The sequence below is a fragment of the Panthera pardus genome, unplaced genomic scaffold (assembly GCF_024362965.1).
Source record: "Panthera pardus isolate Hobbes unplaced genomic scaffold, ASM2436296v1 HiC_scaffold_2, whole genome shotgun sequence".
NCBI lineage: Eukaryota > Metazoa > Chordata > Mammalia > Carnivora > Felidae > Panthera > Panthera pardus.
In genome coordinates this window covers 21579354-21596989 of record NW_026526765.1, presented here as the reverse complement: position 1 = coordinate 21596989, position 17636 = coordinate 21579354, and the positions used below count along the sequence as shown (strand labels likewise).

Below are 17636 nucleotides of genomic sequence, written 5' to 3'. Positions count from 1 at the left end.
TATGATTAAAATGCAGAACATTTAAGGCTGATAGAGATAATTAAGCATAGAAAATTTAGTAATCAGCTTGTTGCTATTGAATGAATAAAGGATAGGAAGAATTTTTAATAAACCCCATGAGATAAGAGCTTGCTAACTTTAAAAGAAAGTGCAATAAAAAACGTTTTATAATGTGTACTTTTGTCTAAAAGCAGAGGAATGTGCGGGTGTTAAATTGGCCACAGGAGGCATACACTATTATTCCTAAATGTGAAAGAATTATGCTAAGAATTATGAGGAGAAGAATCTACTTAGTGAAAGGGATTCAAGTTCAAACAAACAGTCTATAATTTATATGAATCATGTTTAAAGTTCATATTTAATCCCACATTATGCAAATGTTTATGCATATTGCTCTTATTTTACTGAAAAAATGGACTGTAGTCCATTTGTTGGGAAGAAAACCAACAGAGTTCTTTTAAGGGCATATTTCCTCCCAGCTGAGCTCTTTCCTTATCTCTATTAGCTTGTTTAGGCAATGGAATATTAAGTCAATCTGATTTGTGATCCCAGACTCAAATTGAGGATTATCTATTTAGGCGTGAGTCAACTAATTTTATAAATACGTATTAAGCACCTACTATATACCAGTCACTATTTTATGCAGAATACAGTGACTTACAGAGTATCTCACCACCATACAAGTTACATCGTAACTAGAAAAACCCGTCAGTAAATACATAATCCACTAAAGCGAAAGAGATCATTACAATCATGGTAAATACTATATAGGGAATAAATGGATGGTATGAAAGAAATCAATAAAGACTGAAGTGGGGTAGGGTGTTTTTGAAACAGCTGTTATAGAAGACTCCTCAAGAAAGCAGAATGTGAGAGAGAAACTGAAAATAATAAAACGGAGATGGCTGTGGATGAACCAAGTAAGGCTGCAGGTCACACTGGGAGGAAAGAAAGACCCTGAACAGGGCAAAAGCAGGTGAAGGAGGCCCCAGGTGGGCGCACGTGGAGCATCATTATCCAGCAACAGTACAATTCGTACCAGGAGCACTGACAGCAGTCCAACAGAATTCAAATCCTGAATGCCTTCCACCTCTCCCACAGGTGTGTACCACCTTGTGATAACAGCAGGTTACTTAAACAAGCAAGGCCTCAGTTTGCCCCTCTGTCCAATGTGACATCCCTTCCTGGTAATATTTCTGTGATGGGAGTTAAAGAAACGATGCCTGAAAAAAGACTCAGAATAGTGTCTAGAACACAGAATGTACGTTAAGATAAATGTTGGTTGCCAGCCTCTCAGATGTCAGGAGGCTATCTCTGGAGCAGTGCAGCCCAAGGCAAGGGGGTACCTGGATTTAATTCTCAGTTCTCCTGGGTCTGCTTATATAAACTTGGGCAAGCCAATTAACCTCTCTGTGCCTCAGTTTCCTCATCATAATATAAGGGATTATGGAAGAACTCATTTTAAAGAGTTGTCATAAATATATACATTGAATTAGTAGGACAGCGAATCATTTTGCTTCCTACGATTAATATGTTAGTAATAGTACCAGTATAAAAGTGGCCAAAAATAAGAAAAAACTTGATTCTTCATTTTCCTAATAGATCATCTTTCATAAGAGGTGTCCCTGCTATAAGCGACACCACAAAAATGGCACAATAATTTACTCAACACACAAACTAATAATCTAAAAGCTATACTTTATGTATCTTTTTTCACCTTCGATATTTAGAACATAAGCAGGTAGCATCTACTCTTATTGACGTGTCAATACTTGGATTGTATTCATGCCTTAGGTCCATTTCTCCAGAGTTGGATCCTGAAGCAAGGATTAGCATACAATTGATTGGTTAACAAATTGCTTCCAGGTCAGAAAGTGAGAAAGAGCATGGGAAAACAGAATCCAAACAGGGTGTGATTTCAAAGTTTCAGCCTAGCATGAGTCTGTAGGGGAACTCTGGGATGTAAATAAAGTGTGAATTTCCACATTTTTGCACCTGTTAGACAATGGCTCAGGGATTTCATGGGAGATGATTGTAAACTTGTAGGAACTTTAGGCACCCTGTGTGTGTGAGCAGAGTGGTTCCAGTAGCCAAAGGAAGTCCTCCAAAGAGAGTTGCAGGTGCAGGTCATTAGAGGCAAAAGCCTGAAAAAATTTTAGTGCATGTGGTGTGTATGCATGTGTGTGTGTGTGTGTGTGTGTGTGTGTGTGTGTGTGTGTGTCCATATTAAAGAATGAAGGGAACCTGAGCACAGTGTCAGTGTCCACTGGAAACCACTTCTCCATATGCCACTGCCATCTTTTTCTTAACTTGAGAGATAGACTCTAACTGATCTCCCCCTTAACCAAATTTCTTGCTTACCCTCTAACCTACTTTCCACTCTGCAGCCAGATTGATCTTTTCTAACCATTTCATGTTAAAAATCTTCCAACTGATTTCCATTGCACTGAAAATGAATGCATTTTTTCTTACTCTAGCTTATAAAAGACCTATGGGATCCTGACCTCTGCCTAAGTCTCTGGCTCCACCAAATACAACTTAACTTTTCTGCTTAAATGCTTATTTCCATCTAAAGTGGGCATCACAATTAGAACAGACCACAGGAAATGAAGAATGCTCTCTAATTTCTCTTGCAAGAGTGGTCAGTAAAAATGATGGTGAAAAGAGATTTCCCACTGGGGGGAAAACAGGTGGCCAGTGTGGTCAACTAAGGAATTTGTCGTATTTTGTCAAAGTGAGACACCAGCTGTTCTTGAGATCCTTCGGCTGCTCATTTCCTACTGCACCATCACTGTTCAAACCATGCAGGGCATGTTCTGAGCTAGTGGCCACCAGATGGTACTTTTCCATTGCACTTTTTCTAAGCACTTTTTGACACTGTAGTTTTCTGATATTTATTTCAGAGTTTTACATCTGTTGTGGTTAAATTTACCAATTTTCTGTAGTTTACAGGATTACGAATAGCCACATAAAGTACTAAGAAAGACAAGTACCTGAGATTTCAGAGTCAAAAAGTAATGGATTTTAATTTCTCTCATTTTGCAGTGTGAGGATTTGTGATTATATATGTGTATTTTGTTAAGTAAGAAGTTTTTTTTAAATAATAGGTATGGAAATTAGAGTACATGTGTGCTGGACAGAGCCAATAGCTGTGGACCATAGCAAGCATCCGTACCATTATCTGCCAATCACCATTCCTTATCTGATATATGACTATGACTATAGTGGAAGCAACCATGGATGATGATGATGATGATGATGATGATGATGATGATGGCATTAACATGTTGACAATTTGTATGCTAGCACTATGCTAACTTCTTTACATATATTATCTTTTGTAAAACATTGTTTAAGGCTGTGTATCTAGTTCCAATACTTACTACTTGTGCATTTGCCAGATTACTTAAATTCTTCACATGCAGTTTTCTCATGGGTATACATTGTTGTAGAAATAAAATAAATTTTTTTGATACAAATAAGTATTACTTTGTATTCCTAAAGGTTTAAAATAAAATTAATAACAATGTTTTGTGAGTCAGGTAATAATTATTCTACCTTTCTAGGAGTAAGTAGTTGAGACCAAGTAAATATCACCAAATCTCACAGATAATAATGGAAAAGCCAAGTTAGAGGCACATGTTTGACCTTTATGCCTTGATAACAACAACTGACTCCAGAGACTTATGGTCCAGTGTTGGGCATCTGGCCTAAGCCAGGTAAATTAGAGTCCATTCCCACAATTTTTCAAACTCAAATTAGAAAACACTGTCAGTTTCTCTCTGGATTGGAAGATGTTAAATCTGAACTTTATATATTCCTATATGCCATCAGGTCGAGGAGGCTTAGTTGAAAGCAAGAGAGGAGAGAGGAGTGATTAAGAGAGAATAGTATTAAAGTACCCACGCCCCTGATTCCTGTTTTCATGAGCAGGAAAGGCCCAATTGCTTCTTTGCTCCTTTCATTTCTTCCTTTCCCCATTTAGTTTGATTTTATATTCCAGTGAATTCTTCCTTTGCCTACATTAGTTTGAGATGGGTTTCTATCACTCACCAATATCATTACCATCAGCAGCAGCATTATTAGGATTTCACATCTTCTGAATGTTTCCAAATGAAACCAATTTGTTTTGCTAATAAACAAAATTAATTCTGAAATACCAAATGAACTAGTGTTTTTTTCGCTTCAAGAAAATTCAACTTACCATATCAACAGAGAGACAGTGTTGCAAAATTCTCGATCAAGTTATCTCATAGCTAATACCCCCATATCGAATTTTACCACATCAATTTTGTGCACTCATTTTTCCTATTATTTTAGGAAATAAATATGTGTTGTTGTTTTTAATTATCAGGTAAAGTGTGTCCATTTAGAGCATGCTCTTTTCAGCCTCAAGTAAATTTGAGTGAGTTATTCAACTGACTGTCAGGAAAAATACAGTTATCAATTATAAAGGATCAACATAGTATGGTGTTACGAATTGCAGGACACAATCCAAAGTGTATTTGGTACAAGTTAGTTTGCCTTGAGGAAATACCTTATCATGGTACAGAAGAACAAGGAGGAAGAAGATGAAGAGGAGGAAGAGGAGAGGGAAAAGGAAAAGGTGGAGGAGAAGAAACATTGTAAAAGTTGATAGCTTGTGCACTGAAAACAGTGTTACTAAAGGTATATAAGCTCATATATATGTATATATTAATAAATACACTAGTTTTTATTAGTCTTTAAGACTCAGGAACATTCAGTATGATCTTTGGTATATGGTAGAGCTTAATTTTTTTTCAAATACTTGGTATTTTAAATTACAAATATGTTCTCATTTATATGCTGCAATATAGTGATATTAAAGTCACCTGTTAAATTTCTGTTTAGTTTATTTGTGCTACACGTCTCCTCACCTCGCTATATGATATGTGAGCTATATGATGTGATATGTTTAATGATAAGTTCACTGATGTAACATGGAAAAATAATGTATATATATTATTTATAAAATCTTAATATTTAGAAAAGTTTTATAGCTTACAGGTTATGTGAAAATGAAACACAACCTAATAAGCCATTTTTCTCTCTCTACTCCTCAGGGGAATTGGACAGTACATTGAATTTGATATCCTACTGAAGCTGCTTATAATGAGGACATACTATTGCCTATCACTATTCATCTGGACCTATATGTTTCATACAGTTGATGCTATTCCATTAGAAGAAAAAGCTAGTAGGGATTTGCCAAGCAAAAGGGTTGTGGATCTGACAAAAGATGATAGTAAAATGTTACATCGTACCAAGCGTGGCTGGATGTGGAATCAGTTCTTCTTGTTGGAAGAGTACACAGGTACAGACACACAGTATGTTGGCAAGGTAAGAATTTTTATGTGATAAATCTAGAAGCTGAAAGTGATGGCAATTTATTTACTTTTTACAGCAACTTCCCATATTATTAATGATTATTTTACAATATTTGACTAATTATGATGTGCAGAAGGCATAATATTGCAAATGTTTTCAGTAGGGTAGTATGGGTAATGTGATTTACTCAGGTAGCTAAATGTGGGTCAGTGTCCATAGCATTATTAATCAGCAATATATGATTTATATTTATATGTTTATGGATGTGCATCTAAAATGTTTTAAAAACGTTCTTTGAAATTTAATTTAAAGCATTGGATAAAGAATAACTTAGTGTGCTATGTGAGGCAAAACAAAATGCAATTATAGTATACCAAAAATTACTAAAATATATTGGTGACTACTAATAAACAATTTATCATAATTAAGAATAGTCTGCTGTGTATGAGAAGTAAATAAGTATAAATACTTCTCTCTCAGTAGTCTGTTTCTTAATATCAGTCAAACTGAACGACTTCTCGCCTGTAATCCAGACCAAAGGGCTCAAGGAGAAGGAGAAAGAAAACAGAAGTAGAAAGAAGGCAGTACCTTCGGGAAGGTTAAAACCATCCTAACAGCAATAGCGGCTCATTAGCAGTCTGGAACAAACCGCGATAGAGAATACGTAACTCTCCTTCTTGTATTCAACTTTGAGAAAATAGACTCGTAAACTTTCTCTTCCTCTTTTCTGTCTTCCTCAAAATAGATGACATGATCGTTCCAACATCCAGAATTTTCTATTTATCTAATATCTACCAGTCTCACTCATACCATTCTACATGCAAGACAAATCCTTTGTTTATTGGATTATTCCAGATATGTGCCTAATGCTGAGATACGTTCAAATTCTAAAAATAAAACAAAATAAACAATGATGAATACTAATATTGCTCATAAATCACATACTTTTTTTTCTTGATTCTTTGCACATGATACTAGAAATGACTGTGATGGTCACAGTATTTTTTGAGTTACTAGCAACACGAGGCAGATGAGATAGAATGGGCCAAAAATAAAAACATAAAAAGCATCTGATATCACAAAAGTCATGCCTATATTGCTTTTAAACTAGAAACACATTTATTCTGTGAAATTGCCAAAATCTTGATCTAATTTTTCAGTGTGTGTGTGTGTGTGTGTGTGCGTGTGGCAGTGTATTTTTTCAACTGCAGCTTCTTTTATCAGAAGCCTATTATTTCCTCTTCTTTTGATACCTCCTCCCCTGGTTCCACAGGTCACACTCATTTTGCCCCATATAGTTCACATGCTGATTCTTTTTTTTTTCCCTCTTATTTCTCCTCAGGTTAGTCATAGGGCATCCCCCAGCATCCCTCATTTAACATCACTTCTCACACCATAGTTAATAACTAACATCAGGATATTTCAAGTTCAACTGACAAATGTTTGTGTCTAAGGACTTGAAATTGCCTTATGATTCTTTTTCTAAGGCAGTGTATAAAGGGCACATTCAGTTCGCAAGGTCTTACATAGAGGGTTTCATCCTTGGAGATTCACAGATGCAGAAGAATAGCTACAGATAAAAAGAGCTGCTCAATCGTAAGGCAATCAAGGCTCCACTACAAGCATTTATTTTTAGCTGTAAACAAAGATGCTTCCTTCTAAAAATTATGTGTGCATTGATTAACAGACACCATTACTGCACCGACATTTTAAAATATGCACTATGGTTTAGAACTTTTTGTACCATCCTGCTTTTTTTTAATTAGTTCTGTAATCTGTCAAAAATAGTTACTAAAATGTGTGCATAGTTTTATTTAATTAGTTTTCATAAAATATTTGATCACTTGTCTTTGGACAATAACCTGTTTTTTTTAAGCCATACACAAGTTAAGGTGTTCAATTTTTTACTGGCTATTTATCCTTGACAACCAGATTATGAGCCAAAGGTAGAAAACCGATTATAATAGTAAGAATTTTTGTCAAATGAAGATAATCAACCCAAAAGGTTATGTCAACTATTTTTATATTATATTTGGAAAGCAATATATATACGAAAGAGAAGCTTCAACAAAATAAAACACTCATTACTTTTTCGAAAAAAAATGATTTCTCTGTTTTGAAATAGGGCCTTTTCTTAGATATGCCATGCACCATATATGGAGTTCACTATAAAAGTAGGCTTCCAACTACTGTTTACTTTCATTAACTTCTTAAGGGTCTGTGAACTCCTAACCTGTTCTCTTGGCTTTCAACATTATTATTCATTTGCATATGCAGAGCCTAGCTAGGACTTTACTTGGTCAAACTTGAGTCCTTCATTTAGGACTCAACTTGGTCAAACACATGAACACCAAACAGATGGTCTTTTTGACCACATTGCTCTGTTTGCCTAGTCTTCTGGGATCCACTACCGTGGCAACCTCCATGTGATGTAAAGGCCTACCATATTTACTGTGTACCGTGATTCAAAAAGAATAATGTAGCCTCTAATGCAAAGAAATTTTCGTATTTTTTCCTAGTTTTGCAGAGGCTTGGCATTGCAGACAATATTAAGGCCTATTGTAATTTATAGGTGACATAAAATTGTATAAAGTTGGAAGGATATATAACCCTTGGATGAAAAATTTAGGGTTTGATCCTGAATTTAAATGAAGAAGTTTTAAAACAAGTAAGAAAATAGTAGCAGTAAAATGTAACAAAATGTACATGCACATAAACATGCAACTTACAAGGGTCAGTCCTGGTTTTGCAATTTAGTAATCGCATACAATTTAGAAATTAACTAAACTTTCCAAACCTCAAATTCTTGTTAGGTTAAATTGTTATTAAGATCTCTTTAACTTTAAAATTCTGATGTTTTCTAGGATTGCGGATGGGACTGCATTTGTGTACAAGAAGGGATAGTAAAAATTTAACAAAATTTGCATGTGGATAAATCCAAGGAGGTGGGATTGCACATGGCATGATATGCATGTGAAACACTTGTGTGCACATGCACACACACACACACACACACACACACACACACAGAATAGCTTAACAGGATGAAGTTAGACTACTACTGTCAAAGGCTCAGAATTCCATGCTGAGTTGTTTTATATACAGCATGGAAGCTGAACCCTGTTGAAAGCTTTTGTACTAGTTCATTATTGGTAGAGCACAAGTCTGGGATGCTTGGTTTGCTTTCATTGTTAGGATGGACTGGAGGAGCAAAAAAAATGAATCACAATGATATTTTTAAAAGGAAAAATAAGGGGATATTTCTGTATGTCATTTCGTATTTTTTGCAAGACAGGACAGGAAAGTGAGGAATGTTAAAATTAAGAGTAGTTTTTGTATGTTAACTATACTGGATTTAAAATTTTTAAAGAAATGAAAAATAAAAATAAAATTAAGAGTAATTTTCGTTTTCCACAATAATTCAGTCTGAAGTTTGGTTGCTCATTTTTGATGGATGCTATCAGAGATATATTAATTCTGTTTTCTGTAATGAGGGAAATTTTTGGTTCTTACTTAAGAGGATTACAAAGTTATGACAATCGCCATGTAGCTTCCCCATAATTTGAATAGAAGCATGTGGCTGAATTACTTAAGCAAAAGAGTAATACTGCTCAAGAGAAGAATTTAAATAAATTTAACAAGAAGTATAGCAAAGGCTCCTACAACTCTGTTAGAGAAACTTCATATGCACTTGCTTTCTTACACAATAGGTCGAGATCCTGAGGAATCCCTAGTTGTCATGAATTAATAATTAATAGATCACATGCCTATTATTGAGAATTTATAATTAATATCTGATTAAAACACATTTATTACTTGGAGAGATACCAAACTTAAAAGTATAGTGTTTATTCCTTCTGAAAGAAAACACTGGTATTTATAAAATAATTGAAATATCAGCTTAACCGACCATTACACTTTAATTCAAAGCATTTGCTTTGCTCACAGCAATCAATATTGTGCTATGGAAATGCCTATAACCAGTCACCATTCAAATACAACATATTTTTACCGAGTTAGCTCTCTATGTTTTTATGTTTTAATTCAAAACCTTTTACTATACCATAGCCAAAATTACCATGAGTATAATCAGAATCTCAAATTGGAATGGGATTTTAACATTTATCAAGCTCTTGGTTACAACTGGATACAAGTTACTTCTTACTAAAACAGTGGAAAACACAGGTACCAACTGGAAAATGGATGGGAGTGTGGTTTATATCAGATTGAGTAATGAAACTGTGGGATGACTCTCCTTTACACTTACAGATATTGACATATGCACTAAATATTGATATCCCCCCAAAGCATACATAAAATAATGTACTTGGATAGGCAATTTTCTCTTAGGCTTTCAGAAAATGGCACTTTGATGTGTACAGAAACAGAAATAAAGTCTTAAAGTTCCTGAAGGATGTTTGATAAATTTTTATAGTGTATTATAGTGTTTTTCAGCATCTAAATAAATTATCTTTGTAAAGCTTTACTATGGTGCAGTACATGTAGCAGCTGTTTCAGATTTATGGGCACATTGTATCCCAAAATTCTCTTTATAGGTTAGTTGTTTAAAACTAAAAACACATGAGAAAAATATTAAGCATTAAGGCTAGGTTCTCTGGAAAGTCTACAATGGCTTATTTCACACTGAGATCTCTAAAACTCTGCTTTTGTACTAGAATGCTAGTATTTAATTCTTACTGTCAAGCCCCTCATCGCTTGCACTGCATTATCACTTCCCCGAACCACTGCATTAGCACACCTAATGAGTTTTTACTTGACTTCATTATTATTTTTTTTTAATTCCTAAAAACCCATTACACACTGTTTCTTGAATGATACCAACCTCTTGGACAAAATATCTATAGAAAAATTGACTTAAGTAGATTCAAAGTATTCGATATCATTGTACATTCCAGCCCGTATTCTATGTTCCCACAACAGTATAATATGGCTTTAGTTCTAGACAAAGTGAAACCTTTCCTCTTCCATAGGCTTCACTTCTATTTTATCATGGTCACAGACACTTTTACAGGGAGTATCTAACCTGCTTTTTCATAATTTCATCTCTTCTCCTTGCTTTAAGTCCTATCTCAACGGCATCCTCTTATATAAAGCCCATCCCCATTCTTCTTGGCTAGAATTTCCCATCAAAATTTAACCACCTTTCAAAATCTTATTCAAGGCATAATTTAAATTATTCTGGTCTAATATTTTACCATCTAGAATCTGTGGCCTTTGGGCTTTCAATCTGTGTTTGATTTCATTTTTTTCTTCCCCAAAATGTTTGACAAAATATATTTATTTACTCAAAATTAATATTCAGTTGCTATCTTTATTAAGCACTTATTACTCTGGATCCTGAGAGACTGGCACTTTGAAACATAGAAACAGCAGAGAAGGTTTAAAATAAATATATCTCAGTTTTCCTGGCACATTTTGCAAAAAGTCAATTCCTTTCCTGTATTTCCATTATCCTTGAAGCCCCTAATTGCAGCCGCAACCCTCTCATTTTGCTCTATGCCAAAACAGCACACTTTAGAATCATTTGCATTCCAACAATTTCTTTGCCCTGAATACAGGTAATTCAAACAGGCATTAAGAATTAAAAGATAAGATGAAACAAATTCTGACTGATTAAGGAAACATAACTACTTCTAGAAAAATTTACATTTAAAATTTAACTAAACTTTTTTTCCCCCTGGAATATAGTAACCGTTAAACCATTTAAAATATTAGAGTATGGTAGAAATGTTTATTAGTACGATTACCAAATATATGTGTGATTTTCCCTGACATCTTCCACCAACTTCAGTGCTTGTGAAATATTTCTAATATTTTAACAGTCTCTTCCTCTATTGCCAAACTTGCAAAAGATCCACGCTTACATATTCATCAGTGTTTAAAAAACAAACAAACAAAACAAAGAAACTTAAGAAGTAGTAGAAACTCTAGGAAGGTCTAGAGGGAGGACTGTGAAAAAGTATTTAAGCACAAGCATCATTTAATAATAAGCATTATTATTTTAATAAAAGTTATTAGTGTTCCTTACAAAAAACTAGGTCCATAAAATTAAAAGTTAATGTAAAAAATCTCAAAGATAACTATAATCACACTATGAAGATAAGGTTAAAAGTTTACATATTTCTGCTTATTTCCAGTTATATATTTTAGCACTGTTGATTTCATATTACTTACATATATTTTAATTTGTCTTTCTCAGTTAATTCTGTGTTTCTGCACATTGTTAAAATTTCAGTATTTGCCATATAATATCATACATATAATTTTTAAATTAAATTTATGTGTTTTCTGAAATTTCTATTTAGACTGGTATTACACACACACACACACACACACATTTCTGTGATGAAAATTTGGTAGCTAATAACTTTGAGTGTATTTTAAATTACACTTACTAGATTACTTTATTACTGAAAGTAGAATTCCAAGAGTAATAGATATGAATGGATTTTAAAGCTCTGGGTATGCATTAGTCAGTTGCATTTCAGAAAATTTATGATGCTTATCTTCCAAAAATATGCCAACGTAAGGCATTAGTGTGTTTATTTGTAAAGTTTTTTTACAAATTTATTTTACAAATAAAAAGAATAACAAAGTTATTTTACAAATAAAGATATTTATTTGTAAAGTTATGACTATGTTAATGTGGATCTTAACCCTGTGTATTATTATTCAATTAGTTTTAGAAACTGAACACCTACAATGCAGGACACCAAGACTGAATCCTAAACTAAGAGTAAATAAGATGTACTGGTCTCTATCTTAGAAATAGATAGAAATAATTTGTTGTAAATAAAATAGTCTCTATCTATAATAAGCAAAATGCTATTATTGCTGGCCTGTTGGAGAAATACCTGATAGAAGTTTCAATTTAGATGATGGAAAATACTTTTTTCCTTATCTACTAGACTGAATTCCTAATAGCTAAATTCTACCTAGCCTAATTTAGCACTAAAATCACCCTCCAAGTTAATAACGTATGCATGTTTGTTTCTTTGTTAATTTAGGACTGCCATATTTCCCTATTCCCATGAACGTAGACTATTTTTTTTACCAGATTTTAACAAAATATTCAAACTTTGCTTGTGCAAACTTTTTGTAATGTGTCCACAGTAAATTCTAATGACTCATACTAATAGTCTTATAGCTATTGTGGTATTGTTCATGGAAAAGGAATTAGGACAATATCCTAAAAGATGTTCAGCCTTTTTTGCACTGACTTCATAAAGTAAATGAGGCCACTCTAGATATGCCACTGAATATACATTTAGTGGAACTCCCTCAGTAAGTATCCTGTTTCACAGCCAGAATGTTTTAGGGATGCTATTACAATAAATCATCATACTCAGAACTATACGCTAACAGACAGAAACACAAAAGTGAGTTCAAGATCAATAAATAAATGTATTGGCAAATCTAAGAGGAAAAAGGCCTTTCTTTTTCCTACAATGGGAAGGGATATATTTGTATGTGGCCATTTTGTGAAAGTTTCAGCTCCTTTAATGGTTACTATAACAAAAGCTTTTCTTGAAAAATTAAAACATTGCCCCACAGTTATGTTCTATTGATCTTACTCTACAAATACAATAGGATACATCGCTATTGCATATTAATGGTTTTTAAAAATGCAATTTAAAAACTATTTTCGTAAATGTGTCTTCTATATTTGAAAGGAATTATTGCATACCTACTGGGTACAGTATTTTGCAATCTTATATAAGCTTGATGATAGTATTATTCAGTTCTCTATGGTTAAAAGTTTTGTGTCTCCTTATTCCAATTCTTACTGTGAGAAGAATATTAAAAAGTTCAATATTTTAATTTCTCTCTTTACCTCTGTCAAATATTCTTTATTTGTTTTTATGCAATTATCAGATGCATGGCCAATTATCTCTTAGGTTTCTGATTAATTGATGCTCTATTATTATGAAATATCACCCTGCATCTTTCATAATACTACTTGCTTGAAGTTTACTTTGCCTGGTACAAACTTGCCACACCAATTCATTTATGATAATATTTGTATGGTTGATCACTTACATCATTTTGCTTTCAGCCCTTCTGTACAATTTAATATAAAAAACAGCTCTTGTAAACATCTCAGAAGTGGTTTGTGCTTTTCTATCCAATCTGACAATCCTTAACATTTAATTAGTGTTAAGTCCACTCATAAACAATGTAATCATTGACATAATTGGATCTAAGTGTATCATTTTCTTGTTTTCATTTGTTCCATTTATTCTTTCTACCTTGGTTTTTGCTTTCCTACCATATTTTGGGTCAACTGAGTGTTTTCTTAAATGTCTGAATTTGGTCTCCTTAACCTACTATAATATAAATCAAATAAATATTATATATTTTTAGCATGCAATGCAATCATCTTACAACAGTATGATTTTATTTCCTCTGTAGGGTTTTAGTCTATATTTGTCAGATATTTTCTCTCTGTATATATTATAAATTGCACCCTGTGTTGCTAATACTTTATTATTTAAGCATTCCATTATTTATTAAAAATTTTAAAAAACACAATCTTAGGTTACATTATGTTACATTATGTTGTGTTATATTTACTTATGTAGTTACCATTTCCAGTCAGTGCTTTTTATTCTTTCATATTGATCTGAATTTCTGTGTACTATCATTTTCTTTCAACCTGAAGATTTCCTTTAACATTAATTGTAGTTTGTATCTGATGGAAACAAATTTTTTGTTTTTTTTTAATCTGAAAATATCATTATTTCACAAGTGATGAATGGATAAAGAAGATGTGGTAGATATATACAATGGAATATTATTCAGCCATCAAAAAGAATGAAATCTTGCCATTTGCAACAGCATGGATGGATCTAGAGTATATTGTACTACGTGAAACAAGTCAGTCAGGGAAAGACCAATACCATATGATTTCAGTCATATGTGGAATCCAAGAAAGAAAACAGATGAACATAGGGGAAGAGAAAAAAAGAGAGGGAAACAAACTATAAGAGACTTTTAACTATAGATAACAAACTGAGGGTTGCTCAAGGGGAGGTGGGCGACATGGGTGATAGCTATTAAGGAAGGCACTTGTGATCAGCACTGGGTATTATATGTGAGTGATGAGTCACTAAATTCTCCTGAAACCAATATTACACTAGATGTTAAATAAGTAGAATTAAAAAAAAAAGTGAAACAAACAAGAAAAAGAAAAAAAAAATACTTGTTTTACTTTTTATTTTTTTAAGTTTATTTATTTTGAGAGAGAGAGAAAAAGAGAGGGCAAGCAGGGGAGGGGGAGAGAGAGAGGAAGAGAGAATCCCAAGCAGGCTCCTTACTATCAGCAAGGAGTCCAACATGGGGCTTGATCCCATGAACCTTGAGATCATGACCTGAGCTGAAATCAAAGGTAGGACACTTAACCAACTGAGCTACCCAGGCATCCCTAAAAAGAAAAATATTTTAATTGAATGTAGAAATATAGATTTACCTGTTTTTTTTTTTTCTTTTTGTACTTAAAATTTTTGCTACATTGCATTGTGGATTTCATTACTTTTGGTAGTAATGCATGTATGTCATGTGTATTTGTCTCTGGTTGCTTTTAAAGGTCTGTGTCCTCAGCTCTCTGACTGTCTGTTTCAACAGGGGTTGTACTTTGATACCTAGATGTGTTTTCTTTAACCTGTTTGGGACTCACTGGCCTTCTTAGACAAGTGTGTCCTTTTTCATCCAATTTTTAAATTGTATGCTTATTTGTATTTTTATGGCCTGCTCTCTCTTCTTTGGAGGAGGAGAACTCCAAATACAAGTATATTAGAGCATTGTACATTGTCCCATACATCACTGAGACTGTGTTCTATATTTTTATATCTGTGTCAATATATTTTTATATTGGTGCTTTAATATGGATCATTTATTTTTGGTGTCATCAAATATATTGTTTATTTTGTTTCTGTGTCCACACCACTGTTGCACATTTTTATTACAGAAGCTATAATTTCCAGTTCTAGGTTTTCTTTTCTGTTTGATTTTGCATGTAATTTATGAAATCCCTAATATATTATGTCCATTATTTTAGTATGCCATAAACATTCTTTAATATACTTATGATAGCTATATTTAAAGTCTTTTCCTGTTAAATTTAACACCTGAGTCTTATTTTCATCTATTTCTATTGACTATTCTGTTTTGCTGTATTTTTCTGCTTGTTAAATCTCTACAAAATTTAGATTACATACTGGGTATTAAGGGTAACATATTGTGGAGATTCTGGATTTTGTTTTCTTCCTCTGAAGATTGTTGACTTTTGTCCCAGAAGGAAGTGAAATTATGGAATTCTACTTTGATTGTATGTAGGCTTTTAGGATTTTCAAGGAAGACTATTTTGTTTATTCCCTTAGCCCTGTGGTATAACCCTAAATCCTAGCATATCTTCCTGGATCCTAAGTTATCACTTTTCTGCTGTTTTACTGGAAATCTCAAAGTGTTCACCAAACACATTTACCTACAAGGAGCTTTAATCTTAAACTCTTCATTCCTAGTAGCTGGAATGGCTAACCTCTCTGCTTAGTTAATCTTCAGACTGTTCCTTTTCTCTGGATTCCTTGGAGTCTTAGTCTGTACATGGTCAGTTTAGAAGTCAGCTACATGTTACATGCAATGTATATTCAAGATTTAGGGCTCTCTCTTCTGTGGCTTCCTCTATTCCTGGATTTCTTCTCTCAATTTTTAGCCATTATGATGTCCCTGAATCCTGACCTCCGATGCCTCATCATAAAGACTGCTGATTTCTGCTTGAACCCTGTCTTCTTCATGACATATGAAATGTGGTATACTTGCAAGAAAAAAAGGGGTTAATGTGGAAATCACTTTATTCCCTATTTGCTAGTAAGCCTCTGAATTTTTGCTCCTGGTTCTTATCTACTACCTTTATAAAGTGTTTTGTATTTTTAGTTTTTTGGTTTTTTTGTTGTTTTTTAACTAATTTGTAAACAGTTAATTATTTCAAGAAGAGTGTTGTTCCCACACAAGTTATGTTCCATGACTAAAATCAACTTCTATGTATTATTCCCTTCTTAAAACTTGTGTTTCCTTTAAATAAATGTCTTATGATTGAATGTATGCATAAAATGAAGCCCTATGAAACAAAGTCAGTGATGAAAATATAATTCAGAGCATATAGATTAAAAATTATTTTATTCTAGGGCACTTGGGTAGCTCAGTCAGTTAAGTGTACAACTTTTGATTTCGGCTTAGGTCATGATAACATGGTTTGTGAGATCGAGTATGCATTGGGTTCTGTGACGATAGCATGCAGCCTGCTTAGGATTCTCTCTCTTTCTGCCTCTGCTTCACTCTCTCTCTCTCTCTCTCCCTCACTCAAAATAAATAAACATTTTAAAAAGGAAAAAACTATTTTATTTCATTTTCTTTTCTTGAATAATTTTTCTTTTCCACAGTAGAAGGAACTGAAGAAGGGGCTGGGCATTCCTATAAAAGGCCCTAAGAATATCACATAATAAATTTTAATTTTCTGCTGTAAATAACTATTTTAAGATCGTTAATTGGAATAGTATTGTCAATATGTTAAGAATGAAGCAAATTGCTTGAAGAGAACATTAAGTCATTAGATAATATTAAGTCATTAGGTAATAGTAAGTCCTAACACTATACAGGAATAATGGCAGTGACAAGGCAGAAGTCTTTATATCCACCACTGTTCTTTATATCCACCACTTTTTCTGGGTGTGTTGTTTCTTTTCTTCTCTTTTCTTTTCTTTTCTCTTATTTTCTTTTCTTTTCTCTTACACTCTTTTCTTTTCATTTTTCTTTTTTTTTTTAAAAAAACATTTAACATGTATTTATTATTGAGAAACAGAGAGAGAAGAGCATGAGCAGAGGAGGGGCAGAGAGAGGAAGAGACACAGAATCTGAAGCAGGTTCCAGGCTCTGAGCTGTCAGCACAGAGCCTGCCACTGGGCTCAAACTCAGAAACCACGAAATCATGACCTGAGCCGAAGTTGGATACTTAACTGACTGAGCCACCCAGGTGCCCCTGGGTGTGTTGTTTCTTCATCTGTCAACCACTGTTGAAATTCAGTCACTATATTTAATAAATTAAAGGATAATAAACTTTTAGGGAAAAAAAACAATATTTCCAGTAATTATGTTAATGTATGTTTTAAAAACACATTTTTAAGTTCTTACTTGCAACACATTTTTAAGTTCTTACTTGCTTAGAAAATCATTCTTTGTAGTTGCTGTAGTATATTTCACTTTAATAATAA

At 33.4% G+C, this 17636-nt stretch overlaps 1 protein-coding gene across 2 annotated transcripts in view; it reads left to right on the top strand.

Moving 5' to 3' along the window:
* Nucleotides 1-17636, top strand: part of CDH9 (cadherin 9) — a 136269-nt gene that overhangs the window by 42712 nt on the left and 75921 nt on the right. For both annotated transcript variants that reach the window (XM_019450738.2, XM_019450739.2), the window contains exon 2: nt 5085-5361. In XM_019450738.2, the coding sequence (XP_019306283.1) occupies nt 5134-5361 (228 nt within the window). In that variant the 5' untranslated portion in view covers nt 5085-5133. The remainder of the gene's footprint in view (nt 1-5084; nt 5362-17636) is intronic.